This window comes from Vigna angularis, chromosome 3 (assembly GCF_016808095.1).
Source record: "Vigna angularis cultivar LongXiaoDou No.4 chromosome 3, ASM1680809v1, whole genome shotgun sequence".
Lineage (NCBI taxonomy): Eukaryota > Viridiplantae > Streptophyta > Magnoliopsida > Fabales > Fabaceae > Vigna > Vigna angularis.
The window spans coordinates 3,828,861-3,855,697 of record NC_068972.1 but is presented as its reverse complement, the minus strand read 5'-3'; the positions used below and the strand labels follow the sequence as shown (position 1 = coordinate 3,855,697).

General features: G+C 34.7%; 5 protein-coding genes across 6 annotated transcripts; 2 read left to right on the top strand and 3 right to left on the bottom strand.

Moving 5' to 3' along the window:
- Positions 1-414: 414 nt before the first annotated feature.
- On the top strand, positions 415-3,945 carry LOC108324926 (mitotic checkpoint protein BUB3.1). Its single transcript, XM_017557877.2, has 9 exons — positions 415-682; positions 795-925; positions 1,800-1,882; positions 1,993-2,259; positions 2,385-2,460; positions 2,627-2,707; positions 3,299-3,377; positions 3,469-3,569; positions 3,643-3,945. The coding sequence occupies exons 1-9, from the start codon at positions 563-565 to the stop codon at positions 3,728-3,730; spliced, it is 1,026 nt and encodes a 341-aa protein (XP_017413366.1). The 5' UTR covers positions 415-562; the 3' UTR covers positions 3,731-3,945.
- Positions 3,946-4,776: 831 nt separating this feature from the next.
- On the bottom strand, positions 4,777-10,167 carry LOC108326583 (QWRF motif-containing protein 2). 2 transcript variants are annotated; one of them, XM_017560165.2, is made up of 6 exons: positions 8,501-10,167; positions 7,215-7,334; positions 6,765-6,881; positions 6,590-6,679; positions 5,540-5,650; positions 4,777-5,453 (listed from the first exon to the last, which is right to left on the bottom strand). In XM_017560165.2, the coding sequence occupies exons 1-6, from the start codon at positions 9,890-9,892 to the stop codon at positions 5,373-5,375; spliced, it is 1,911 nt and encodes a 636-aa protein (XP_017415654.1). In that variant the 5' UTR covers positions 9,893-10,167; the 3' UTR covers positions 4,777-5,372. The 2 variants fall into 2 exon arrangements, with proteins under 2 accessions (XP_017415654.1, XP_017415655.1); XM_017560166.2 differs by having other exon boundaries at positions 5,540-5,647; positions 8,501-10,165.
- A 6,109-nt stretch (positions 10,168-16,276) lies between these two features.
- Positions 16,277-17,476, bottom strand: LOC108325382 (40S ribosomal protein S29). The gene is made up of 3 exons (XM_017558451.2): positions 17,317-17,476; positions 16,590-16,689; positions 16,277-16,436 (listed from the first exon to the last, which is right to left on the bottom strand). Exons 1-3 carry the CDS (start codon positions 17,376-17,378, stop codon positions 16,428-16,430), a joined length of 171 nt encoding a protein of 56 aa, XP_017413940.1. The 5' UTR covers positions 17,379-17,476; the 3' UTR covers positions 16,277-16,427.
- A 1,274-nt stretch (positions 17,477-18,750) lies between these two features.
- LOC108324199 (uncharacterized) lies at positions 18,751-20,881 on the top strand. The gene is made up of 2 exons (XM_017557061.2): positions 18,751-19,046; positions 19,280-20,881. The coding sequence occupies exon 2, from the start codon at positions 19,399-19,401 to the stop codon at positions 20,467-20,469; it is 1,071 nt and encodes a 356-aa protein (XP_017412550.1). The 5' UTR covers positions 18,751-19,046; positions 19,280-19,398; the 3' UTR covers positions 20,470-20,881.
- Positions 20,882-22,301: 1,420 nt separating this feature from the next.
- LOC108324350 (uncharacterized) lies at positions 22,302-26,113 on the bottom strand. Its single transcript, XM_017557291.2, has 4 exons — positions 25,451-26,113; positions 23,666-23,894; positions 22,690-22,814; positions 22,302-22,580 (listed from the first exon to the last, which is right to left on the bottom strand). Exons 1-4 carry the CDS (start codon positions 25,817-25,819, stop codon positions 22,503-22,505), a joined length of 801 nt encoding a protein of 266 aa, XP_017412780.1. The 5' UTR covers positions 25,820-26,113; the 3' UTR covers positions 22,302-22,502.
- Positions 26,114-26,837: the final 724 nt, after the last annotated feature.

Below are 26,837 nucleotides of genomic sequence, written 5' to 3'. Positions count from 1 at the left end.
TTCTTAACCAAAAAGAAATATCTAAAGAGTGTCTTTCGAGGTTTAAAAAGAATTAAAATTTCATATTAATCAATAAACTGTAAACAAACTGCTTGGCAACATTTAATTTTAAGTAGTATTGATCTTTGTTTTTGTTTTAGGTGGAGAGAAGAAATAATATGACTAAATTGAAAAGAAAATTGAATATTTTATAATATGATGAAAAAAATTCCATTTCCTAATTCGACAAATAGAATGAATGCGTTATTTGATAACAAAACAAAGAAAACGGTGGGAAAAAAATCTGCATAAAAATACTTCATAAAAGGGGTTTGTCATACTTTAACAGAAGAAATAAAATATAAAAAAAAATAGAAAGATTAATTTTGAAAAATAAATATATAGTTAAGAAATGATTTATGTTGAAAATAAGAAATAGAATAGGATGGTTTTGTTTTGAAATTTGATTAGGTCACCCGCTCTCCCTACTTCGTGTGTTTAACTTAGGTGGGTGCAGTCTTGTATCCAATTTTGAATTCTCCCTTCCCACCCCAAACTTTTCAAATTTCAACAAATCCCAGACATGGCATCTGCGGTTCCCGCCGCGACGGGGCGAGAGTTGTCGAATCCTCCATCGGACGGCATAACGAATCTCCGATTCTCAAATCACAGCGACCATCTCTTGGTCTCCTCATGGGACAAGGTATGTGTGATATGCATGCTCCTCTTTCTCACTTCTTTACTACTTACTTGCTGTGTATGCTATTAATTTTATTCTGTTGGTGGTTTTGTGTGTGTGCGCGCGTGCGATTCAGAGTGTGCGGCTGTATGATGCGAGCGCCAATGTGTTGAGAGGAGAGTTCATGCACGCTGGCCCTGTTCTCGATTGCTGCTTCCACGACGATTCCTCTGGTTTCAGTGCCGCAGCCGACAACACTGTTAGACGGTCAATCACTCACTCTCTTCAATTTCAAATTTACCCACTTCTGTTGCTGTTGAGATTGTAACCTAGTTTGGTTGTTCCTTTTACTTGAATAACTAAATTACACATTTTTCTTTCTTATATCCTTAAATTACATTAGCTCTCCTTTTTTTTTTCTTTATGATGGATTAATGTGAGTTATGCTGATTGCATGCTCTCGATTTTTCTCTTCTAGTGTCTCTCAATATCATTGGTTAGGTTTCTTGAATCACAACTGTTGGCATTAATGCTTCAGAAGATGATGTGAAAATATGAGTTTTGGGGTTTTGAGACTTGGTTTTATATTGTGAAGTCCAACATTTGATAACATTATGTTCGAAAGAAATTGCCCTTGACATTGGAAATTACGTTTCTTTACTATTTACTTTGGAAGATCACGTTTTTTAGAGAGATTAATATGCTTCACATTTAGTGGGTCATACCATCAGTTAGTTTATAATTCCAACTATCCGTTTTGGGGCTTCAGAACATGAGATGAATACTATTAGTTAAGTTCCAACACCGCAATTATGTGTATATAAAACATCATTTTTAATCTCTAAATTCCAAATTTTGACAGTACAAAGTTCAAAATTAATTGTCAGTGACTTTCGAAGTTGCATCAAGAAAACACCCCTTGGGAGAGGCTTGTCTTTAGTTGCTGGTTACCAGTGAAAGAGATTGGTTTACATTTAGAATGGATTAAAATTTAAGACATTCAATCCCTATGATGGAGAAATAAATGTAATTTCTAAAAAGGGGGAGATGAAGTGTATTTTGAACATTTCTGAGCGGAAAGAGGGCATTCATCTCTAAGTAGAGGGGAGAATAACTCACCCTTTATATTATCATGCTCCAGGCTTGTCTTCAGCTCCAATAAAGAGGATATTCTGGGGAGGCATGATGCACCTGTTCGTTGTGTTGAGTACTCGTATGCTGCAGGTTTTTCCTCTCTATCTCTATAATGCTGACCTCATCTCATCTATGGTTCAATGCCACTGAATTCATTACTCAAAAAAGGATATTTACATCTATCTTTTCTGTCACTATAGGCCAACTGATCACTGGTAGTTGGGACAAAACGCTGAAATGCTGGGACCCTAGAGGCGCCAGTGGACAGGAGCGCACACTAGTTGGGACATATCCACAACCTGAGCGTGTGTACTCTCTCTCACTGGTTGGACATCGCCTGGTTGTAGCAACAGCTGGAAGACATGTCAATATCTATGATTTGAGGAACATGTCTCAACCTGAGCAAAAAAGAGAATCTTCATTGAAATATCAAACCAGATGTGTTCGCTGTTACCCTAATGGAACAGGTGAACTTTAATTAATGGCTAAAATACGATCATATATTTTTCTGAAGATGACGCACTATTTTTTCTTTTTGTTTCTTAGCCGAGATAGTTGTTACTCTTCATACTCAAATAACTGCTTTGTGCAGGATATGCACTTAGTTCTGTTGAGGGCCGGGTTGCAATGGAATTCTTTGACCTCTCAGAGGCTAGCCAAGCGAAAAAGTATCCATTTCTCTCTATACGTCTATGTTCTCCCTTTCTAACACTAATGTTATGTGATTATTTTGAACTTCTTGTTGCATAGATAATAGTATTTTAGTGCATATGAAAAACAGTATATCTTCACTAACTTCTACCTATTGATGACCTTTGCCTAACCATCATGTAGATATGCTTTCAAGTGTCACAGAAAATCGGAAGCTGGAAGGGACATAGTCTATCCTGTAAATGCAATTGCATTCCACCCCATGTAAGAGCTCTTCACCTGGATTTTATCATCTCCATGAATTGAGGCACTCTAACAAGTATTGAAAATTGCTTGCTTAGTTGGTTCTCTAGGATTTACAGTGTCAATAGATGCAGCGTAATCGTTCAGGAATCCTGTTGAGAAACATAAGTAAAAATATAAATTACATTAGAAAGAATTCTTAATAGCTCCCTTGTGACTTAGAGGTCATAAATTTAAATCGTGAAAACAGTATTTCCACTTGTGGGATTTTAGCTAGTTTGCACTATCCCCCAGGACTCTCTCCTTGGTGGGGACCTTGAAGAGTCACCATTTTTATATTAAGAAAAATTTCTTGTTTAGTTATTTTTCGTTTAAGTAGATGGAGTTGATTTCTCCACATCTGTAGTTTGAGCATAAATACATGTAGATGAAAGTTCTTTTTCCCTTCTTTCATATATTTATAATTTCAAGAGATCCAAAGATGAAATGCTGAGACACCCATTTAATGGAGTTTGGAATTAAATGGTGTTGTCATCTACGCCTGTTAGGATTATCAACTCATATGTTGACTTAGTCGTTATTAACAAAACCACCTTATAAAAATGTCCGCAGATATGGCACATTTGCCACGGGAGGTTGTGATGGGTATGTTAACGTATGGGACGGAAACAATAAAAAGAGGCTATACCAGGTTTTATTCCTTTTTGCTTTGGGTTTAATTGAGTGACCAAATTTTCTTGATGTAATTAGTGAAGTGACTAAATTTCCGTTTTCTCTTCTAGTACTCTAAATATCCAACTAGCGTTGCCGCACTCTCGTTTAGCAGAGATGGACGCCTGTTGGCTGTTGCATCAAGTTACACTTTCGAAGAAGGACCTAAAAGGTATGTTTTGCATCTAATTATCTGTCTCTCTTATACGAACTAGTTTAATTAACTTTGTTCATTGCATTCACAGCAACGAATCGGATGCTATTTTCGTTCGTAGTGTAAACGAGATTGAGGTGAAGCCGAAGCCCAAAGTCTATCCAAATCCTCCAGCGTGATTCCTGATGGTCACTGTGTTTTATTTTATTTTTTTCTTCATTTCTACTGTTGCACTTCTTCCTAGTGAACACCAAAAACTAAATGTAAAATCGCTAGCTTATTGTTGGGCACGGGTCACTGTCAATATGCTTTCCTATTGATTTGTCTTTATCCCCGTCAAAGTAAATTGAAATTGATAACAACACCCTTATCCAGGTCAGGTTCAAAATATGAATTTTAGTGTGCACGTTTGTTCTCTAACCATGAACTTTGCCACTTTACATTTGTTTATTCCCTATCCTTTTTCCTTGGAAGATATATTGCAGTCTCTCGTATGATAAAAATAAAATAAAATTGAACCTGACAGTCAAGCAGAATTGTTGTACTTCCACCTCAATTTTCGGCATAGAATTAAAAAGAAACTTGCCATATAAAGGTCAACGTGTGATGTTGATCAACTAATGGAATCCAGTTAATCCTTATTCAACTAAAGATAAAATTGGAGGATGCCAGATGTATCCCAATTGCAAAAATCAGAAGCAAAAGTAGTGAGCCCAACAGTAACAAGTGCTCTTGATCTAGTTGGCAAGAATGCCATAACAAAATTTGAAGAATTTATGTAAATGTATGGAGAAAATTTGTTTATTATTTATTAAAAGAAATATGGATACGACTTTTTCCTGACACGGCAAATTAAAAAGAACGTTAGCCAGGCTGCAATAGTGGCAGGAAATAGGGCTCGTGTTGCTTTGTGGTTGGAGTACATTCCTGGCTTTCTTCTTTTTCAATCCCAATTACCAGTCCTCACGCTAACTGTTTACGATTGCTTAAAAATCGTCTGTTTGATTCTGGTGATAATGACATCTATCTACAAATACATCTAATTTAGAAACTAGGTTCATTGGTCAATATTGCTTCCAAACAAAGTTATCTTTGCAAGATCTACACATTTTTAGTTTTCATTTTTCTTCTTCCGGGGTAGGGGAAACAGTATCGTCCGTATATTTTCAATTGAGAAACAAAAAATTTGTACAAGAAAATTAAATAATTGTCCCAAAAGTCTTAATTTGATCATGGTAGCTTTCTTAAACGAATGGTCCTGAGTTGCATCTTTGCTATGCTGTCATGATTGCATCTCACTTGTTAACAACAACGAAGTTCATAGACAACTTCAAACATATGTTCTCCCACCAGTTAGCAATTTGACAGTCCAAGACGAATAATGACACCGATGATATGCAAAAATCATGTCTCTGGTTGCTAAAACTACATTGACAAAATACAGTAAAGACATATACCAGGGATTCAAATGAAGATCTAAGCAGCAAACTACCTAATAAACAATGATTAGTTGATTACATATAGATATATACATAGACACCCGCTTTTCCTCAAATGACAAGGTAATTGTATACAGCTAGCTAACTAGTGAGCGAAAAGCCACCTCTTTTCCTTTGTAAATTGTAATATTCAGACACAGAGATATACTACACACGACATACAAGGCCACAAAAGGTTTCAAAAATGTCAAATGAACACCAAAAGCTAGCTATTAACTCCGTTCCATTCTTATTACCTTCGGTGTTATATCTCCACCCCGTGGAAAATAAAAGGCTGGGAGTAGTGTTAGCATTAAGAGTGAGCAGTCAAATAAGATCAGTTCTACACACGTGTTGTCAGGCAGCTGGAATTTGGCGCACGCGAAAGTTGTAACGTATGTGTTCTTAAGCTACAATCCTTGACCTGCCAGATTTATTAGATTCAAAATAGCAATAAGCATTGATGCAGCATATCAGAATTAGATAGAGCTTCAAGCAAACATGATTTACCTGCATGGCTGCTAACGAGGACAAAAACTCCTTGCAATGTTCAAGCAAGAACCTTTCTTTTGAGGTCACCTTTAGGATTTCCGCCACCAAGCAGTTAGTTTCTTCCACCTGCTAGAAACTCAATGTGTTCAGATATACCACCACAAGTGCAAACAAATGCATATCTGTAACCCAAAGGTCAATTCCACATGGAACTAAATGAACAAGTCAGTGATTGGTCTAGAGCAACAGTAATGTGAATAAAACAAAGGTGTCAATGAGGTTCTAGTCAATGCTTTTGCTACGATTTGGTTGTTCTATAGAGCTAAATGGTGTTAAATAGTCTATGTAACTCACCCAACCTAGTGAGCTTAGATGTTAGACTTAATCTGTCTACATCATATTAGATGGAAAGTTTACTGCAGCAAGTAAAAGAATATGATGGTTGCAGAAATGAACCCAGGCAATAATGCATAGGTTTAGAGCACCTATATTATTAACCAAGAAATAGTTCAAGGAGCCATAAATCAACAAATTCAGTAAAGAATGTGAAAATTCAAAACAGGTTAAAGAAAATGCAACTGCCAAGCATCAAGCCACAAAGGAATTCCAAATTATTGTCTTTTTTTAACAACACGCCTGAACATTCAATTGCCACAACTCAAAAGGAGGAGGTAGAGCATAAAAAAAGTAAAATAGGCATTAACATGCAACAAACAGCAGCACATCAAATACTGACAATACAAAAAATAAGGATAGCTTACCCAAACATAGTAACTAGTATGTATTGGAAAGTTTAGGTCAAACAAGTGACTATAGTTAAATTTAATATATGTTTTCAAAAAAGTTGGAATAATATTAACAGTAAAGAAAAAAGCATCAACTGACTTGACACAATTTGACTAATGACTGAAACAAGCAAAGTACTACTTCAAATATCAAACAGAAGTCCGAAAAATAAATTATAGATATATGGGTTTCATGCAGACGTTGCACATCTAAACTGACAATTGAAACATCACCGTAACTTGTAAAGAAACATACAGAAGAAATAAAAAAAAAAAAAATCACCTTTGAAGAAAGAGAGTATATTGAGGATGCCATTGCCTGCATCACATCAACTGCTGACCCCAAAGCATCCTTTAGATTTGGTACATCAGCCTGATAAACAATAACAGTTCAAAATTTGATAGTCTATTTCTAAAATAGTGTATAGCATCCAAAAAAAAAAAAAAGTAGCACATACTATTGCTTTTTCAACAACCGGAAGACGGAGTGTACTGGCCTTCAAAGCTTCAGTTGCTCCAAGCAAAGAACTGGAGTGATCTCTATCTAGAAGGGCCCATTCCTCCAAATAAGAAATCTATATCCAAGCAAAATAAACTTTGATTATGATGATAGAACTAACTGATCAAATGACTTGATGAATGCTGATTACGGCTATCAACTCAAGTAAAAATAACATTTAATTCTTACAAGATATGCTTCGAAGTAACAATATTAAATTGCTATAATATTATCAAATAGTCAAATTTGCATCAATTCATAAACAGGAAATGCACTTCAACAGCAAGCAATTATTTATAACAGAAAAGCAGTACAGATTAAAATGTGAATTTTATCAAGCAACACCTTTCACAAGTGACATTCATTGCACAAGAGACATTATTTTAAAATTGAAAACGCTGAATCATACCTGTCCTTTAAGAATGGAAGTTAACTTCAACTTTTGCCTCAGTAATACAAGCTTGATTCTTTTAAGTATGACTGAATGCCGAAGTTCTGAAATTGTTACCCATGCATTCCACAAATGTCTCTGCCATAATAAAAATAATTTAGGTCAAACTATAGTTATTAGGAGGTGAAGTACTGTAATTGCTATCACCCAAAGGCATAGGGATTGTCATCCCAAACATAGTGGGAGTAAAACATTTCACAACACGACAAATTAAATGTGCATGTAGATATATACATACAAAAAACATAACTTCTGGATATGTGTGACCGTCTATCATGATAAAGATTTCAGAACACTAATCATGAATACAATTGTTGAATGTCACTAAGACCTGTACATTTCTGGGGCCTACAAATTGATGTAAGAAAGATTAAGTGGTGTCAACTTCCTTATATACCTGACTCAAAGATCAACAAGATATTAGGTCAAGCTATATACCAAGAGTCTTATGCAAGGTACACTTCCTCACCTTCTATTTTCTGTGCATATACTTAAGTGTACGAGTATTCAAAGACACCCTTTATCCCTGCATTTTATATGTTCTTTTGGTTCACACAGATAGAAGGTTGAAGAGTTTACATTTCCGTTTGAATCACTCCTAAACCTCTACTTGTAAGAAATTGCAAACTTGAACCAAATATGGGACACCACTACCTATACATTTCTACATGATAACTTTTCACAAAACATCATCCTCATCAAGTCACTAGCAACAAAGATAACTTCTCATCAACCTTTACTTAAAAGTCCACACCTTTCTCTAACAAGCCTGCCACAATCTATCTGCAATCATAACGATAATTCTTTGAAATCTTCAAGCACTTACGAGCAATGAACATAGATGAGAAATACTATCTACATTTTCCAGGTTTAGATGCTACATTCAAGAAAAGTTATAACTATAACAATTTTCACCGTCTTAGTCGATCAGTATTTTGTAAGCTAGCGTATTTCCTTGAAAATGAGGCATTACATTGATCTTATGACCTTAGCAGCCTAAACTTCTAGCACAGTGCATCTCAAATATAGTTTTCTAACGCATTCCTAAGCACATTGTATTCTATTGAGTGTTACAAGTGTGACCTGTTAATCTGAATCACTCCACAAAACACGCTACAATATACAAGCACTAAAAATACAATTACCAAAATAACTAATAATTAGACACATTAATGTCAAAAACAGATAACAGCAACTACAATACGTACTAAATATGGCATGCCTTAATACACATTTAACCATACCTCAGCATTTAGTTTCTGCACCATAAATGTAGCATCCGCCCTAGCATTCACGAACCGCCACTGAACATACCGGTTATACAGAAGCCTCAATGTATGTGCATCAAATATCCGATCTTCCCCAATCTTCCCTCTCCGCACATCAGCGGAGAAGCTAAGAATGGATGGTGAGTTACCCGAACCACTATTGATGGCGCTGGCAACTGTGCTTCTCACCCTAGCAGGACTAGGCATCCCTCTTGAAGGAGAGGATCCTGCCCAAAGCTTACTCGGCGAAGCAGGCCGAGCATTCACACTCCCCCTGACAGGAGAAGCCACAGTTCGTGGCGACAACATAGGACCATCACTGTTATATCTTTTCAACTGTGCATTTTTGTTTGGCAACCCGATCCTAGAAGCAGGGCTGGTGGACAAGGGTGAACCAGGGTCCTGCAGACGGCGAAGCCGACTATTAGTTTCCTGCCAAAACCTGGCAGACATGACAATGCCACGAGGCTCCTTAGGGCCCTTGACAGCCCCGGAAGAGTCATGTGCTCCAGAAGTGCTCCCAGAGGAAACACTATCAGTATCAGAAGCAGTGAGATCACAGGACATTGAAGACTTACTCACCAAATTCCCACCACCACCGTCATTATTATTATGATTATTAGCATTGGTAATAGAATTATTATTAGCATTACTATTACCCTTCAACAACTCAACTTTCCCCAAATCCAAACTCAACCCTCCTAACCCATCAAAAGAAGCCCTTCTCTTTTCACCTTCCACCACCATTGACTTCTGCAAATCCCTCACCACTTTCCCAAACCCATTCCCAACAACCTTCTTCTTATCACTGATATCCACACTCTTGGAAAGATGATCCACTTTCCTGGTCCTCGCCGGCCACCGATGCTGATCCGCAGGCCTTGAATTCTCCCCCTTCACTGGAGTGGCCCTCCGTCGCTCCGGCGTCGCGGCCTTCCGCGGCGGAGGGGTGGCGGCGGTGGCTTTGGTCTTGCTAATGGGCAGCGAAAAGGCCTCTCCTTGAAAGGAAACCGACAGGCTCCGAGTGGAAGTCACCAGAAGCTTTGCCGCCTCGGGAAGCGGCGTTGAGGGGCGCGGGTGGCGACGGTCCACCGATTGGGAACGCTTTGGTACCAAAGGGGTAGAGGAATTGGTGGAATGAGAAAGAAGAGGGGAAGGGAATCGACGAGAAGAAGAACTTGTCGTTGATGTTGAGGTTGAAGTTGTTGTTGTTGTTGTTGTGGTTGAAGAAGGCGAGGGTGAAGGAGAGTGAGACATGTACCTTGAAGAAACTTGCCTACCCTTTGGTCTTCTGGGTATGGTGCCATTGCTGTTGTTGTTGTCTTTCTCAGAAGAGGTCAATGGGTCTTCCGAAATGGCAGCCACCATTTCCTAAAGCTTAGAACCTTCCCTCACATTGCCTCTCTCATGAGGGTTTTCCTTTTCTCTTTCCCCAAAGCTCAAATCTTGACCCTGTTTTCCACCCTGCAGATCAGTGGGTGTGGTTCAGATTCAGCATTTGAGAGGAACAGTGAGTGAGTGAGAGAAATAGCGATGCAGGGTGTGGGATTTTGGAGAGAAAGAGAAAGAGAAAGGGAAGTAGGTGTTAATTAAAAAAGAGAAAACAAAAATAAAAATAGAAATACAGAGAGTGTGTAATATAACGTGTAGAGTGGAGTGTCCACAGGTGAGTGAGTCTTTGGAGAAACGTTATGAGGTGTTAATCTTAATAACTCTGTTATTCCTAAGTTTATTGTTTATTACTTTTTCTTCTTCTTAATATTCCTTTACCTTACAATGTGCCATTTTATTCTTAGTGTGTAACCTAATTATGCCATGCTATGTTAAAATTTATCGCTTCCTTTTACTTCTAAGGAAGGGAAGAAAAAAACAAAAAATGAATATAATATATACATATGTTGTATATATAAAAGGAATGGAAATTTTAAAATATAATAAAATAGTACTACCATTTAACCATAAACAAAGTAATGTAATGAGGGAAAAAAGCTTCATAGTTAAAGTTTCTTACTAGTTCAAATTTAGTTCATTGTAAAGATGTTTTTGTTTCTCTCATTGGATGGATTTGATTTTGAATTAGTGCTAGTAGGTATTTTAAAGTGAAGTAAAATGTATAGAGAATAATAAAAATTTTGAAAAATTAAAATTATGAGATTGACGTACGTTATACTGCATAGAAAAACATTTTAAACTATAAAAAGTATATTTAAACTATTTATTTTTATATAGAATATTTATTTTCTTTTGAGTTTTATTAATTTTAGTTGTTATATTAAAAAAAATCAATCTACTACATAAATACCCAAAAAAAATTACATTAAAATATATCTCCTTTTTATGTTAAATTTTATTCCAAAAGAAAAAATGTACATGGCTATATTTTCTAATAAAATCATTTCAAATTAATTTTCTATCAACTTTTAAACGTTTTCTTTAAATCGAAGTTATTTTATTATTATATATTAAATCAAGGTATTACTTTGAGACATACTTAACTTTTTAGTAAGGAGAATCACATCTCTTTCTTTAATTCAAACTCTTTTCGGCCAACGATATACTTTCTTTACATTGAAATGCCAGTAAGTTATTGGCGTAATGCATGATACATTGTTTTTTCAATATAATTTTAGAATAATTTAAGAATAAGGCATATAGCATTCTTTAAGGGAGAATTAGCTAAAAAGTTGTCACACTCTAGAAAATGTAGTTTAATTTAATATGTAAAAGTAGAGTATTGTTAATGGCATCATTTTTATGTTGTCAAGTTACCGAAAGAAATTAATAGCAAATATATGATTACGTTACTTTATACCAACACATAATTAAAGAGTAATTAAAAAATAAACCTTCTTTTGGTAACTAATTATAGTTTTCATAAATTCTGACCATAAATGGAGTCTTTCACCAATCAGGGCCATCCCTTTCGTAAACTGATACTGCATCAATTTATGCTCTCTTCAAACATTCAAACTCTTTCTTATTTTCATGGAATTCTCGGTTCAGTTAGTAGCTTGGCATTTCAAAACATTTGGTAGGAGAGATTTGAAAACAAAGAAAGCAAGTAGGCCACATTTTTAGACTTCAATTAAACTTAAATACATTACATTACATTACATATCTCATTTTATTTTCATTTTCTGCTTACCAAACATGACACTAATGGTGTTCCCTTCAAGTCTTCGGCTAAGCCACTGTCATGAATGATACATTTCCACAGCTACAAGTACATGAATAAGGAAAAACCAACACTTATTTAAGTATACACATATTATTCTCAATATTCACAACCCCATTTCCGCTATTTCCTTCTTATTCTGTGTGTTAAAGTGAATTAAGCACTGATTGTGTAGGTAGCTTCCAAAATTAGCCAGTCACAAGATTCAACCCACAGCTACAGACATTGTTTGGATTTAGCTATTTCTGCCATGAGGATTACATGGTTGTCTTTTTCATGTCGTTGTGAAACATTAATTTTTATTATAACTCAAAGGTATTATAATATGTAGTAGCATGTTTGATTTCGTATCAAAGAATACAAGAAGGACTTCACCATATATATGTATATTTACTATGTGATGTCGTGTGATTTCACGTGTGTATATGGTGTGTATATAATATGAGAATGCGTATATAGAGTAAGATTTGGCAGTGGTGTGACGTGAGATAGATGGATCACTTCATTGGGAAAGAGATGAATGAGCTAACCATAATGAAAGGAGCTCTAAATCAAATACAGTGGTTGATGCTATCAGTGAAATGCCCAAAAAGCTTAGGCGTTATCAACCAGAAAGGCAATGTTGCCTAATTGTGATTTTTGCAAGCTAAGCTATAATCAATTTATTATTATAACTAGATTAAGATGCCACATCCCTTTCTGTCACTCTCCATCTACGCCATTCATTGCAACCATTGAACGCATCTCATTATTTCTTAATATCAACATCCTCCCTCCACTTTCTTCTTTCTTCTCTCCAACCTTTGGTTTTCTTCTACCCTCTCTATCTTCTACTGCATTTCATTCAGATAAAAAACGCATCTGCTTGCTTCTTGTTTGATCTCAAAGCATCTTCTCTTTTAAAAATAGTTAAGATGGTGACTATTTCCTAGGCTGAGGGCTTAGCTCTTCACTTATTTAATTAATGGACTACATTAAAATTATTCCTTGCTGTTGTCACGGGTTCACAGTTATTCTAACTGAGATCTATTTACCAAGTAGATTAACAATTGAGTTAAGTGATTAAAGTAGTGCTATATTTAAGATTTCTGAAACTTGTGAGGTACTGGTTTATTTGATAAAACATAATATTAAGCTTTTCAGTATTTGCATATAATTCCAAATCTTGACTTGTATTGAAGCAACCCTTTCCTTTCCTTTCCTTTATAGTCTAATTTTACTCTTCTTTCCATTTATGAGAAAAATGTGTTCCATATTGTGATAATGTGGCATCAGAACCATAATTACTTTAGCATTTGCCTATACCTAGAGACATCTCTATCCAAAATAGTTTCCAGGTGATCCTATAAACAATAGAACTCACAACAAACTTAGGACTTGGGGTTGGTTGAATTCTTCTTTGTTTTCCTGTTAACTGATAATTAGTTAGATGTTAGACCAACATGATTATCAACCCCAACTAGCTACTTCAACGGAGAAGGACACTGATTGTTCAGTCCTGAGTTTCTTACTTGTTTTCTGCTGCACACTGCTCATAGCCAGATAATATTGATTCTGTATAAAAACTACAGGTTCATATTCATAATTGTGAATAGTTTTAGATGAAGCACTCACTTCAGTTAACATTCATTGATTTATTGATTGATTGTAATTCATGTTTAGCATTAGAAAACACTAAAAAAAGAAGATATGGTTATGGTATTTGATTAACGAATCCCTGCCAAATGTATCATGGAAAGATGAGAAAGGCATAATTCTTTGAAGGCATATAACTTAAGTTACACTCAATGGAATAATTGGATAAAAAGTAAACACACACACTCATAGATGTCCGTTTATAGGGTATTAATTAACTTTGCTTCGGAAGTTATTATAGGCTTAAGGAAATAATTCTTCCTCTGTCCCATAGCTTTCCAACTTTGCTTCTCCTTTCCAACTCAACCCTACCAAGGAAAGTGTGTGATTATTTTATCAATGGGAGAGAGAGGGAAAAAATGTGATAAGCAACTTTGGGGCTCAAAGTTGGTGTCTGTGTTGGCGGCTATTCTGCATGCTCAAAAATGTGATAATTATTATATTAAGCTGGGGTTAATAACACTTGAAGCCAAAGATTCAAGATTCCTGATAATTGATTTGTTGAGTTAATTCTTTGAGTACTTAAGAAAAGAACCTCATTCTATGGAATTTCCTATTTTATGGCTTAATATTTTGGTTTTCATTCTTGTTTTGGAGGATGACTACATTTGACGACACAACCAAAACAAAAAGAAAAGTAACTTGAATTTTGTACCACCCTACCCTAATATGGATAAATTGAATACTCTTAGAGGCTAAGTTTCTATAAAATCATTCATTTTCATAATACATCTCATTAATTAAAAAGCAAAAACTCCAAGGGTCATCATCCCCTTATAGAAGATTTGATGGTGTAATCTCAGAGTAACTTAATGTAGACATTTTGGAAATGTTTAGGCCACTTCAAAATAAGCAATCAATACAAAGAGCCTTATTACCACCCTCTTCTATTCCTATCTTAAAGCAGTGCTGGGCAAAAATATTACTGGACTATAATTATTATAATTATTAACGCAGCATAAAATTCAGTGAAAAGTTCAATCATCATAATCTGTGAACAGTCCAATTTTTGTTAGGAGAAAGGGATACCGAAAATGACAGCTTACTTGTGTAACGAAATATTCTTTTCAAAAGTCATGCACTATACAGTATACCATTTAAGAGGTCACCTCTTGCACGGTCACTACTTGCTTATAATGATACAACAAACTCGTTGTCTGTGCATTCAATCCTTCTACTTGGATCTCTTCAACAGAGTATGAACACTTTCCCAAGAAGTCCATAAATATGGATTTAAATCATCTGCATTTTTCCATAAGTACTACAAATTGTGATTCTCTCTCTAACTCATATCCTTAAACTATGTCTGAAAGCTGTGATACAACATCAGACGTAGTAGAACTCATTTTGGGGATAAGATCTTTCTTTAAAACATTTTGGGGTGATGCAATAAGTTGGTTAGGAGTGGACCCTGTGCACAGCTTTAGAACTAACTCTCCATGCTCCCGAATTAGGTGATTCGCAGAGTGGAAAGTATTTCTTTTATTCCCTTATGTTAGTTATCATAAGGACCACTATGATCTGTTCAAATTTGAGTTTAATTTCTGTATATTATAGATATTCAATTGAAATTATAGATATGATATTTAAAATAGCTATTATAAAATCACAGAAGTTGTTATCTTTTAAATAGTTAGTGTAAAATTTTAGACTAGTAGATGTACCATTTGTTTCTATAGATTTAATCACTTCACCACACCTTTTCTCTTTTGCAACATCTTACCAATAAAAAAGTACTGCTCGTGCCACTCTTGTCTTTTGTGGATCACTCTACCTTAACGAATCCTTATCCTTTGCAATTTGTTTATAGTTACAGGTTTCCATCAAAATCTGAAGTTGTTAACAAGATACTTCATATCGAAATTTAGTAATGCAGCATAATATAATTTCCATACTTCTGCTTTCAACCTATTATGGTAATGGAGATTTATTAAACCTAAGCAATCAACTGTTCTATTGGTTTTGGTTACAAAGTAGTGATGATTCCAGATGTTGGGTGCCTGCACAGTAAAAGTTATGATGGAGACGGATAAGGTGAAAAAGCAGAAATGAAAAAATATTGAAGAATGGCAGGTGTGGTCATCATGCATGAAAAGAAGAATAATACAAAAAAGTAAGATGCTGAGTTGCCTTCAAGAAGAAGGAAATTGGAACTCTGCATTTAGTAGTTGGTACAACTTATAAAGCAGGTCACTTGATCGTTTATGTGCTTTCACTCTCTCTGGCTGTCTGTGGGTCGCACCCTATGAAGCCAACAAGTTCATTAAATCCACGGCAACGAGATTAACATAACCAGTTCGTACCAATTTTTTCCACCAATGTCCAATTCAATCGTGCTTCCATTCATTATCCATAACTTATTTATTTCGACGAGATTGGTACATGTCAATTTTATTCAGCTGCATTACGCAAAACAGGAAAACTAGACAACCCACATTTCCATATTCATCTTGTCTCACAAATTAGCTCAAACAACACTACTGGAGAAAGGCCAGGACTAACCAAGAACCAATGTTCTCATTAATTTCTCAGACGTTAAGCTGAAATGCGTGAGTAAAGACTGGAACACTACTCGACCAGAACTTCCAAATTTAACATTCTTCTTTTTCTGTTAAAAGAAAAGTAGCAGAAAATTAACCTACAGAAACAATTAAAGCCGTTTATGAGTTCCGTTCCTATTTTTTCCTTGGAAATTACTCGTCTAAACACGATTCTACGTCAATTAATTAGGAGTCTGTTAAAAAAAATTGATTGTAGCGTCAAGGACAATATTGCATGACAATATATTTATCTGTCTTATCATTTCGGTATTTAATAGCAATCAGCAATTGCAAAATCGTGTGTTTGATTAATCACTCCATATTATTAGATGATTCAAAACTAAAATCAATCTATAATCGTATGATGCATATGCATAAAATGGAGAATGATTATAGGATCACTTATAGAAAGTTCAAAACAATATATTTAAAAGTATTTCTTAAATCCACAAATTAAGTCTGACAAAATAAAGTCTCAAGTTTCTTCAAACATAACATCCTCAGAACATCCTAGGGCCAGAAAAAAAACATTGGTAGGGAGGTGACGAGCTCCTTAGCGATACTGCAACAACAACAAAATGTAATTAGAACAAACGGCAAGACAGCTACATGACTCAAAGCAAATCAACCTATCAAGATGCATGTAACAGATTGACGCATATATCACATTGAATTAGTTAGAAAGAATAAAATTGGGAATAGCAGAAACAGATACCTTGATGAAGCCAATCTCCTTGGCATTGCTACGGAAGCACTGCCTGCAGCACATAAGGCCATACTTCCTGATCAATCCATGTGGGTTTCCACACACACGGCTGTAAGAACAAAAAAAATAACAATTAGCAGTGCTCATTGGTATAATTTAAAAACAAAAAAATACATGTGATAAACAACATCAAATGCACCTAACGCATCTAAACCAACCTAAAACATAACAGTCTAAAGTTCAAATGTTCATCCAGTGGCAATATAATAGCAATAACATCCAAAACCATATGCAGCTAGGTAGGTAGAATACATGGATCAAATCATCACATGATTACATTCAGAATATGAACACGGTCTACAAGCACAGCAAAATGGAAAACAAATTAAAGCAAACGGTAACACTTGATAGAATCAGCCGAACCCAACTACCTTTATGTATTAAATCATCATTAAACTTATATGGTGCAACAAAACACTCGACATCAAAATAAATGTCGTAAACAAGTAGCCAAATTAAATTAAAACAAATGAAACAAAAAAACTAATAGAAAAACGCAGTTTCGATTCATAGCATAATTCTTCAGACTTAACCTGTGCCATTATACAATCTAAAATAAGGGAAAACGAAAAATAGGAAGAGCAACGACTAAAGGGTAATATATATTTGAGATAAAAAAACAAACGTTGAGATTAAAAAGCTAAAGCCTTGAAATGGGAGTTAAACAGTTACATACCAAGTACGAGAACCAGGACCATAATTCTTGGGGTGAGAGTTCCAAACGTTGGAGTGTCCCATTGCGGCGCCGCGGAGGAGGTTTCGATCCAAAAACACGGTAGCTTAAGAATACGCAGGAGAAGACTTGGCAGTGTCTGCAGATATCAATTTATAGACAAACACTGAAATTAGGGTTTTGTTGGGTCAAATATTAATTGGGCTAAAATTTAGCCCAACTCTCCTCACGTTGTATTTTTGTGGGCCTTGAATTAATGAGTTCTTTCAATTTGATTAACCAATTCTCTAAAAATATTACTAAGGCTAACATAATCAATAGTAAGTAATTCATGAAAAATATATAAACAACATATTTTTAGAAATACTTTATATGTTTCACACAAATAAATAAATAAATAAATATATATATATATATAAATATAATGTAAAAGCCTAAAATTAATGGATATTACGAATTAGTAATAATAAAAATATAAGTTGCAATTAAAAAAATATGGTTTAAGAAAAATTATTTTTGTGACATAGGAAAAAATTAATTAATATTTTGTTTAATATTATTTTAAAAAATTATTTCACAACTTTTATTTATTATTTCAAATATTTCAGGAAATCAAATATTTTCATTTGGATAAATAATTATAAATTTAAGTTGATTTCCCGTGTAATTGCTTTGATTATTTTCAAAATTTGTACTTGTGTTATTTAGCTTTGTGTATAATACTGTATAGCCAAAATAATCGTATGGTATGATTTAGTCATACTAAAATATCTGAAATTGGGGATGGTGATTTCCTACTTACTTTATGATATCCAAAGAAAAATTAGAAATTCGTATTTATTACAATTTCCATGTGTTATCTTCTACAGTTTTTCCATATTTTTGACAATTCTTATGCTCTTGTTTGACTCAAGAACTAAAATGATTATTTACTTAAAGGAAAAAGTATGAACAAATATTATTTATAATGTATTAAATAGAGTTAAAACAATATTATTTTAAGAAATAAAAAGTAAGAGTATAATCATATGTTTCTTAAAATAAATGGATAAAAGAGTAAATATTTTTTTTTTGAAATAATATTATTTTAAGAAATAAAAATAAAAGTAAAATATATTTAAAGAAGAGAGTAAAAGAATAAATATACTATCTTTCAAAATAATATTAATTAAACAATAAAAGGAAAAGTAAAATATGTTTTTTTAAAAATAAATGAATAAATTAACTCTTTAGAAAATATGACAACAAAATGATATGAATATAAAAAATTAATATTAAATGATTAAAAAAATAATATTTAAATGATAAACATAGATTAAAAAAAATCTTCTAGTATTTTTGTTTCTTATATTACATTATATTATTATTTTTTGTTTATTTATTGAATCCAAAAGTAACGAGCTTAAGGAATAAGACGTGTAAGTGGGATGGACATGAGCCAAGTGAATAAGTGATTAGAAGAACTTATATTCTTTAGGAGGCATCATTTTTCTTGTAATTTTGCAAATTGGAATGCGAGCGAACGACAAACTTAACAACAAAGAGGGAAGGGTTGGGTTGAGAACAGGGTGCTGAGAAACACACACCTCTTCGATTATCAATTTCCGTTAGGGTTTGGTCTCTTTCATCTTCCGAACCACCGCGATCGGAGGAAACACACGCCACTACAATATCAATCGTGCTGCGCAGAAGCTTTATTCGTAGTCAATTCCCACCGCCGGCCGCCCATTACGGTACGAATCTTTCTTTCCCCTAACTTCATTGATTTTCCCAACTTTCTTCAAAATCGTGCAAGGGTTTTCTTTCTTCTTTGATAATTGTGCTTGTATTTATCGAATTCATTCAATTTTCAATTTCCCCCGAAAGCATGCTGTCCTTCCCAGCAATTGTCATCTGATTTGCTATTCTAATTAGTGAGTAGTTGAATTCGGTTATGGTTTCTGATTGAAAACTTTATTAATTGCAGATTGGGATATTGTTACGGAACTAGGGTTTAAGGAAGCGTTTGTTTTGAATTTCCTGGAACATATGAGATTACGATTATAGTTTGACTCGGTGATTGTGAGAAGAATATTATTGGGCAAAATGACGATACCGAAACGAAGCTATTCTCGAATTGACACATTGGAGCTGAAAGCTCTAATTGTTAGGAAGGTTGGTCATCAGAGAGCTGACAAGTACTTTGATCAGCTTCGAAGATTATTGAGTTCAAAGATTAGCAAGTCAGAGTTTGACAAAATTTGCATCGTGATAATTGGGAGGGAAAATATCCCTCTTCACAATCGACTAATTAGAGCGATTTTGAAGAATGCGTGTCTGGCTAAAGTCCCACCAGTGAGAGGCTCTGCAAAAGCAGGGAGTGCTTTTAGTGTAAAGGATTCAAATGGGTTGCAGAGGAGTTCTATCCAAACGTTGTATGGGGATGCGTTTCCTCCTTCGTTGCGGAGGATTGGCCCTTCAGCTGCTCGAGACCGAAGGTTCAAGGGCCGCCCAAATGCTTTGGGGCCCTTGGGAAAACCCCAATTTGGTCTTGCGTCTGATGAATTTATATGTAAAACACTGGAGCAGCAGAGTGCGACAGAACTGAATTCCCTTGGCAGTAGACCTCCAATTTCCGTTGAAGAAGGAGAGGAGGTTGAACAGATGGCTGGAAGCCCCAGCGTTCAAAGTAGAAGCCCTGTTACGGCTCCTCTTGGTATATCGATGAATTTTGTTCGTGGTGGAAGACGTCATTCTAATGTTTCATTATGTAGCAAAGGTTATCCAGAGACTTGTCACACCAATGGAGATCTCCCTGACACCAGATCTTTGAGGAGTCGTCTGGAGCAAAAGTTGGAGAAGGAGGGTTTGACCGTGACAGTAGATTGTGTAAATCTATTGAATAATGCACTGGATTCATACCTGAAGAGATTGATTGAATCCTTTATGGATTTAGCTGGGTCAAGATGTAGAAATGAGCACCTAAGACAGCAAAACAGGCAGATGGCGACCGGTTCAAATGTTTTGCTACCTGGAAGATGCATGCAAAAAGCAACTGGATCTGCGGGTGCATCTATTTTAGATTTTCGCCTTGCAATGGAATTAAATCCTCAAGTTCTTGGACCAGATTGGCCTATACAACTTGAGAAAATTTGCATACGTGCCTCTGAAGATTGAATCCGCCTATGTTACTGTAGGTCATATATTTACTGCAAGTTGAAATCTAAAGGTGGAGTTGGTAATCTGCAATTGCTGAAAGCTTGGAATGCGGAAGCGTTTACTTTAGCTGACTTAAATTTGGATTTTTGTCTTCTCCTGAAGCTCCACAGTTTACCAAAACAATAAACAACAGGATTTTAGATTTAAAGATTGCTGCTGATTTCTAGGGAGTGAGTCATGTTAATACAGAAAATATGTGAACTTCTAGATAGGATTAAGAAGTTCATTGTTTCACACTTTCAAGAGGGTCCCATTCTTCGTGGTATCCCGTTCTTATTCTTGTTTCTCTCTTCATCTCTTCTCTGTTGTACTTGTTTTAGTTCAACAATTCCTCATTGAAATATAACAGTGTTGCATTCTGAGTTCTAAATCTCACCAATGGCTGGTCGTTATTTGACAACAGGTTTCGGAATTGATTTTGGACACTGCGACAATAGGCTTCTTAAATAGATGCTATAATAGAACAGTAGTCAATAATGCATCCTATTTTGAGTGTAAGGAATTTGATTACTTGTGAGGTCGTTCCCACGCAAGCCTTAGGCTTGTAATATGGCAAGTAGTTCAGCTTTTAGGAGTAATATGGCAAGCAGTTGAGCTTTTAGGTTGTCCATGAAACCACAAACCCCGACTGGGCTCGGATTCCCCTGAGCAACCTGATCCTGTTTTGCACTGAACGTTACAACTCATCCAATGTTCAGTGGAGAAAGAGCCCTACAAAGATTTCCGCGTAGCTAAGACCTTGTTTACTGTCCACTATGCATCGGTGCTATATTCTAGCTAAAAGCCAACATTTTTTTACTTCCATAGTCGCGTTAATCTTGTTGGCACCCACGTTTGCAACACAAAAGTATTGTGTGCACTAACCTTTGCGATCATTATTCTTTTACAATACTGATACATCCTTTTTATAGCAGAGAAGTAAATTGTACATTTCAATTACAGAGGGAATGATATAAATTAGTTTAATACCTATTCCCAATTGCCAAACAAAAAGAACATATTACTAACCGCATAAAAATATATTATGAACAACATACCATTTTTAAGTTTAAAATAATATCATATAATATAATGTTAACAATCAATAAGTAAAATCAATGTAACTAATGAGCAATTCAATTGTTTTTTGTGGATCGGCAATGAGCAATTCAGCTTAGCTTATTATAGTTCGGTCTTCACAACAATAACTGAAAACATAACCAAATTGCAAGAAATGTTTCTTTATTTCATCAGTTTTTAATTTGATTAGTTTTTCAATCGGTTTGTAAAAGCATAATTTAGATTTTGAATACGGTGTTCGCTATGGCATGATAGCATATGACGTGATCTAGAAGAAGTGTGTTCTGCTATCAATCTTTAAGGTCTCATGCTCCATTTGCAAAACATAACATGCTTTTTTCCCTATAAATACGCCCATTTTACTCAATAATACCACCCTATGATCCCGTTTCACGTAAAATAACACCTACTAATATTTTTTATACTTAAAATGTGAACTTGATATTTTCCTTCACTTGTTTCCTCTCATTTCAAGACTGCAAAAAATTCATTTTCATAATGTCAGAGACATTTCGCTTTGCGGCCCTAATCAACTTATAAATGTTCCAGGTATCACCTTTTTAACAGTTATAATTTACTATTCTGACGATTTTTTTTTATGATCATTCTCCTCATTATTCTTAAAGTCTCATCTACTGTTTTAGTTTCCAAAGTATTAACCACTTCTTTTTTTCTCGTAGTCCTTTTTTGTTCAAGTGACCACGTGTATGTTACTAGTAAGAACATAGTTACTCAGAAGGAAATGCTAATGATTCCAAAATTCATTTCGAGAAAAAAAAACAGGTCTGCAGTTACACAACCGAGTATATTGGTTAGTAGCATAGAGAGGGACAATGTAAGATCAGAATTAGTGCAGTCATCCAAAAGATTTGTCTGTACTCCGCAGCTTCCAGTCTGAATCGTAGAACAAAGATTGACACTGTTGATAGTGATCAGGCTGCTTTCTCTAGGCTTGCCATATACGTCATATAAATAGTCCACAAGTACGAAAATGAATTGGTGATCAGTGGCTGCCAATATGAAACAATGCAGAGTCAATAAGAAAGGAACTTTTCTGGCTGCCAAACTTAGTTGCTGTAAGACAAAAAAGGGTAGAAGAAGCTAATAATAAACTGGTACCTGTAAATTGACAGGAATGAACTTAAAGGTAATAAAATCACATATAGGCCAATACATAATTGCACCGAGCATTGTTGAAAGAAAATCACGTTTTAAGCGTGCAACTATCTCTGATCCCGTTTCACCTGGCAACCAAGAGAAACAGTTTAACACTTCATAACAATTTTGGCAGAAAATCAACTATGAAACAGTTGAGTTTCAACACAGAACTTCATTTTGTTCATAAATTTTGGATTCCATGCACATATTGTTTGGTTCAAAGGAAGGGAAATGGAATAATTTATTACTGTACACTGGCTGTAAACAAATAAAGCCATTAAATTCAAATTAAAGATATAGTAATCAACAACGGGAAATGACTTCCCTTATTTCTCCTTGTTTCCTTTTCCTTTTTACATCTCTTCCCTCGCACATTTATAAGCAGAGACTCTTTCATATTAGTTGTTTAATGCACAAACAAGAACAACCAACCGATGCATGAAATTGGACATATTGGTAAACACAAAATACCAAAAACACATGCAAGGTAAAATGTAATTCAATACCAGCACATTTAATACTTTGCAACACAACATTAATCAAGATGCATGTACAAAGCATATCCTCTGCATCTTGAAAGCCAGGTTACATTTGTTGAAGGAAGAACAAAACTTCATGACCTTGAATATACTAATAAAAGAAATAAGCCACCGGGCATACAACAATGCAGTGCCACATTGTAAAATTGCAAGTTTATGATTATTTTATAGCTTTTTAGAAGTGACAATATGAAGTTAAGGATTAAAAAAAACACAATAACATAGCCAGATGACAGCTCTAGTTGTCTTGTCCAATCTTTTTAGTTTTAAAATAGCATTATTCAGTTTCAGAACATTACCCCCTCTCCCCACCGCTCCAAATTAAAAGGCCAGTAAAAGAAAAACATGTACAAAAGGAAACTACATGATAGATATTATGGTAAGAGAATTGAACATACCCTGCAAATGTGCATTCAATGAGAAGAAAATAACAGTCATGGCAGGTCCATAAATTGTCTGACCCAAGACCATTTTCTTCAATGTAGAGAAAATATCCCTCCTCGGGAAAAGCTTCGACACAAAATTGTACCAGAAATGCAGGGATGGCCCTAAAACTATCATCCCATATCCTGCCATGCGTGAAGTCCTCATAAAATCAAAAGCTTCAGAAGAATCCCGTACAATAGTCTAAACGATTAACAAAATAAATACCATGAGTACGTTGGACAACACAATGAGTATGAAGTATGCAAGTTAATGAGTTGAAAATGTCTATTCAATAGAGTAAAAAAGGTCTCAAGTCTGCAGTGAACCAATGTAAGTATTGCAAGAATTTATTAGACTCAGCCTTGAGGCTTCTAAAACTTAACCATATAGCTTCAGAATATTAAGTGAACAGCAAAAACTTTTACCACATTGCATGGGAAATACACAATCATCGACACATTCAAAACATGTAAGAGTATATTTTAATGATTTGAGGTTATAAATATGAATCTTTTAATGATTTGAGTATATTTGTTGCTCCCTTCTTATCATTAATTTCTTTTAACTCTACAAAGTACAAACTAATAACAATTTCAAAACATACTCCACTCCTACTTATAGATTCTATTCAGAGAAAAATGGTCAGAAGAAAAATATGGAAAAAAGATCTTTAGTGATTGTGCAGTGCACTCAAGGATGGCCAAGCTAGATTATCGTGAAAAATCATTGAACTTTACATGAAAGAGAATGATGTGATAGTGATACAAAGTAAGTGGCAACAAGTCAACAAGCAAAGATCTATCTATCAAGAGAAAACAAAAGCCATGTTCTCGGCATCCAGGGCACTGCTAGAAAACAAAAAGAACTTTTTCACTTCATGTATTGTCCAAATGTTAAATAGGTGCATACTAGCATCTGTGTTGGAAAACAATTAACTGTCTACCGGTCACAGTGAAATATCAGTAACAAAATTAGATAGTACAACTTTTTTCTCAGGTTTCCCACAAGTATCCTCCATGAAGCAGTCTTAGTCAAGGCACAGTCAAGCACTAAAGCAAGGTATCACTCAAGGTATCAATCTGAGTAGGGATTTCAACCATAGGTTGCCAAAAAAGACCACTCTTACCTGCTATACTCAAATCCCATGGGTATTAGAAACTACAAATTGAATGCTGAATTGGAAAAAAAAGAAACACTAACTTGAGGATATTCAGGACTGTAGGAAAAACCAAAAAATGTTTTCGATGAAAATAAATTATATTGCTTAAAATTAACAACATTCAAAGCATCTTATGGCAGAGTGACACTCCAAACCAAGTGTGTACCAGGGCAACAATAAAAATCATGAAGAAACAGAACAGACAATCCTACAGTTTTATACTTGTACAGTTCCCTCATATTTCATTTCACATTGCATGTCCAAATAATGAAATATTTACAAGAGCAGGCAGGGAAAGAAAGAGCAAAAAGAACCAGGAACGAGCAGGATCGTAATTAGTTCTAAAGCTAAGGAGTTGTTGCTAGGTTCTAATATAAGACCACTTCAGTCTATTTGAATTGCGATAGCATTAGTCAAGGCAATGTCAGAAATTGCATTCCAAACCCTAAAATTTTTACCGTGTAAGGCAATAAATCAACAACCATGAACCCGACAGAAAACTGTTAATTTTTCAAACACAGACAAATGCATTCTCTCTTCCTTTTTAGTCATCAATCTTATCATAACAAAAGAGATTGAATAGGAGAGATCAGTAGACCTGGGAAGATAAATCAGCACCCATATAAATGAGTGAAGAAGTAACACTTTTTGTCAAAATTGGCCAAGACTTGATCATCCCCAAATACCAACTCACAAAGCCAACCTTGGAGAGGGAAGTTGCAACAGCAGATGAAGAAGAAGAGGAAGAAGAGCAAAAGGATGAACAGAACAAAGACAACGAATTTTCATATTCTCTGGGTTTTCTGAAGAAATGTGGCAATCTAATAAAAGGTTTAGAATGCACTGTGTTGTAGAGAAAAGAAGAGGTTTTGATTGGATGAACGACATGGTTCACCAACATGAAGTGCCTCTGCATCCCCATGACATGAGAAATCTTAGCAGAGTTCATGCGAAAAGCACTGCTCATTTTTTTTTTATCTGAAGTTTTCGGTTTGGGGGTTTTGGGCTGCCTTCAACACAGAAAGGTTGAATCTTTATAGATGAAAATTAAAGTTTCAGTTGTCAAACATCCCAGTTCATGGGAATTTTGTGGTGTGTGTGGTTATGGGAAGTCAGAAAAGGAAAAAGGGTTTGGGGACTTTAAACCCCAACTTCAGTTCAATGCACATGCAAAGGTTCACCAGCCCCCTTCTTCATCAATCACCTGAGTCTGTTTCTATGATAGAGTTTTCTTTTTCTCTCTTTTTTTTTTTCTAAAGTTCCAAAAATTGCTTTTTTTCAGACGTTTTATTAGTCACATAGAATATCAAAATTTCTTTGAAAGTATTTAAAAATTCATAATTACCGATAGTTAATGAATTCATACATTTGATGGAGCTATTTTAATTTTTATTTAAAAATTAAAATATAATTATTTATTTAAAAATTAAAATATAATTATTTATTTAATTAGAAAATTATAATTCATTTATTAACATTAAAAAGAATTAAATCCAAAACTTGGCTAGCTTGAAAACCCACCAAAATGAAAAAATTTCTTGTACCAAGATTTTCACAGTAGCATTTTGGTGATATAAAGAGGGCATTCCAACCATCAAACCCCAAAAACCAACACTTTGTAGGGATTATAATAATTAAAAATATACTTTTATTTTTATAAAAACATTAATTATAAATTTATTCTTCCAATTTTCAATTACATATGTCCGCTAGCAATTAAATAATATATTAACAGTAGATTAAATTACTTTATTTTAACGAGTTTTGTTCCACGCATGTAAATGTCAGTTTCTTTTGATGACACGTATATATTTAACCTAACACGTTGTTGCTATAAACTATATTTGTTTTTGAATTATAGGGTTGTCAAAGTTGAAAAATCAATTTTGTAGTTTCAGGAAAACCTGTGTGTACACGAAACAATCTTCCCATACCAATTTTAAATATAATAATATCATGATTACATTTTAACTAATTTCAAATTA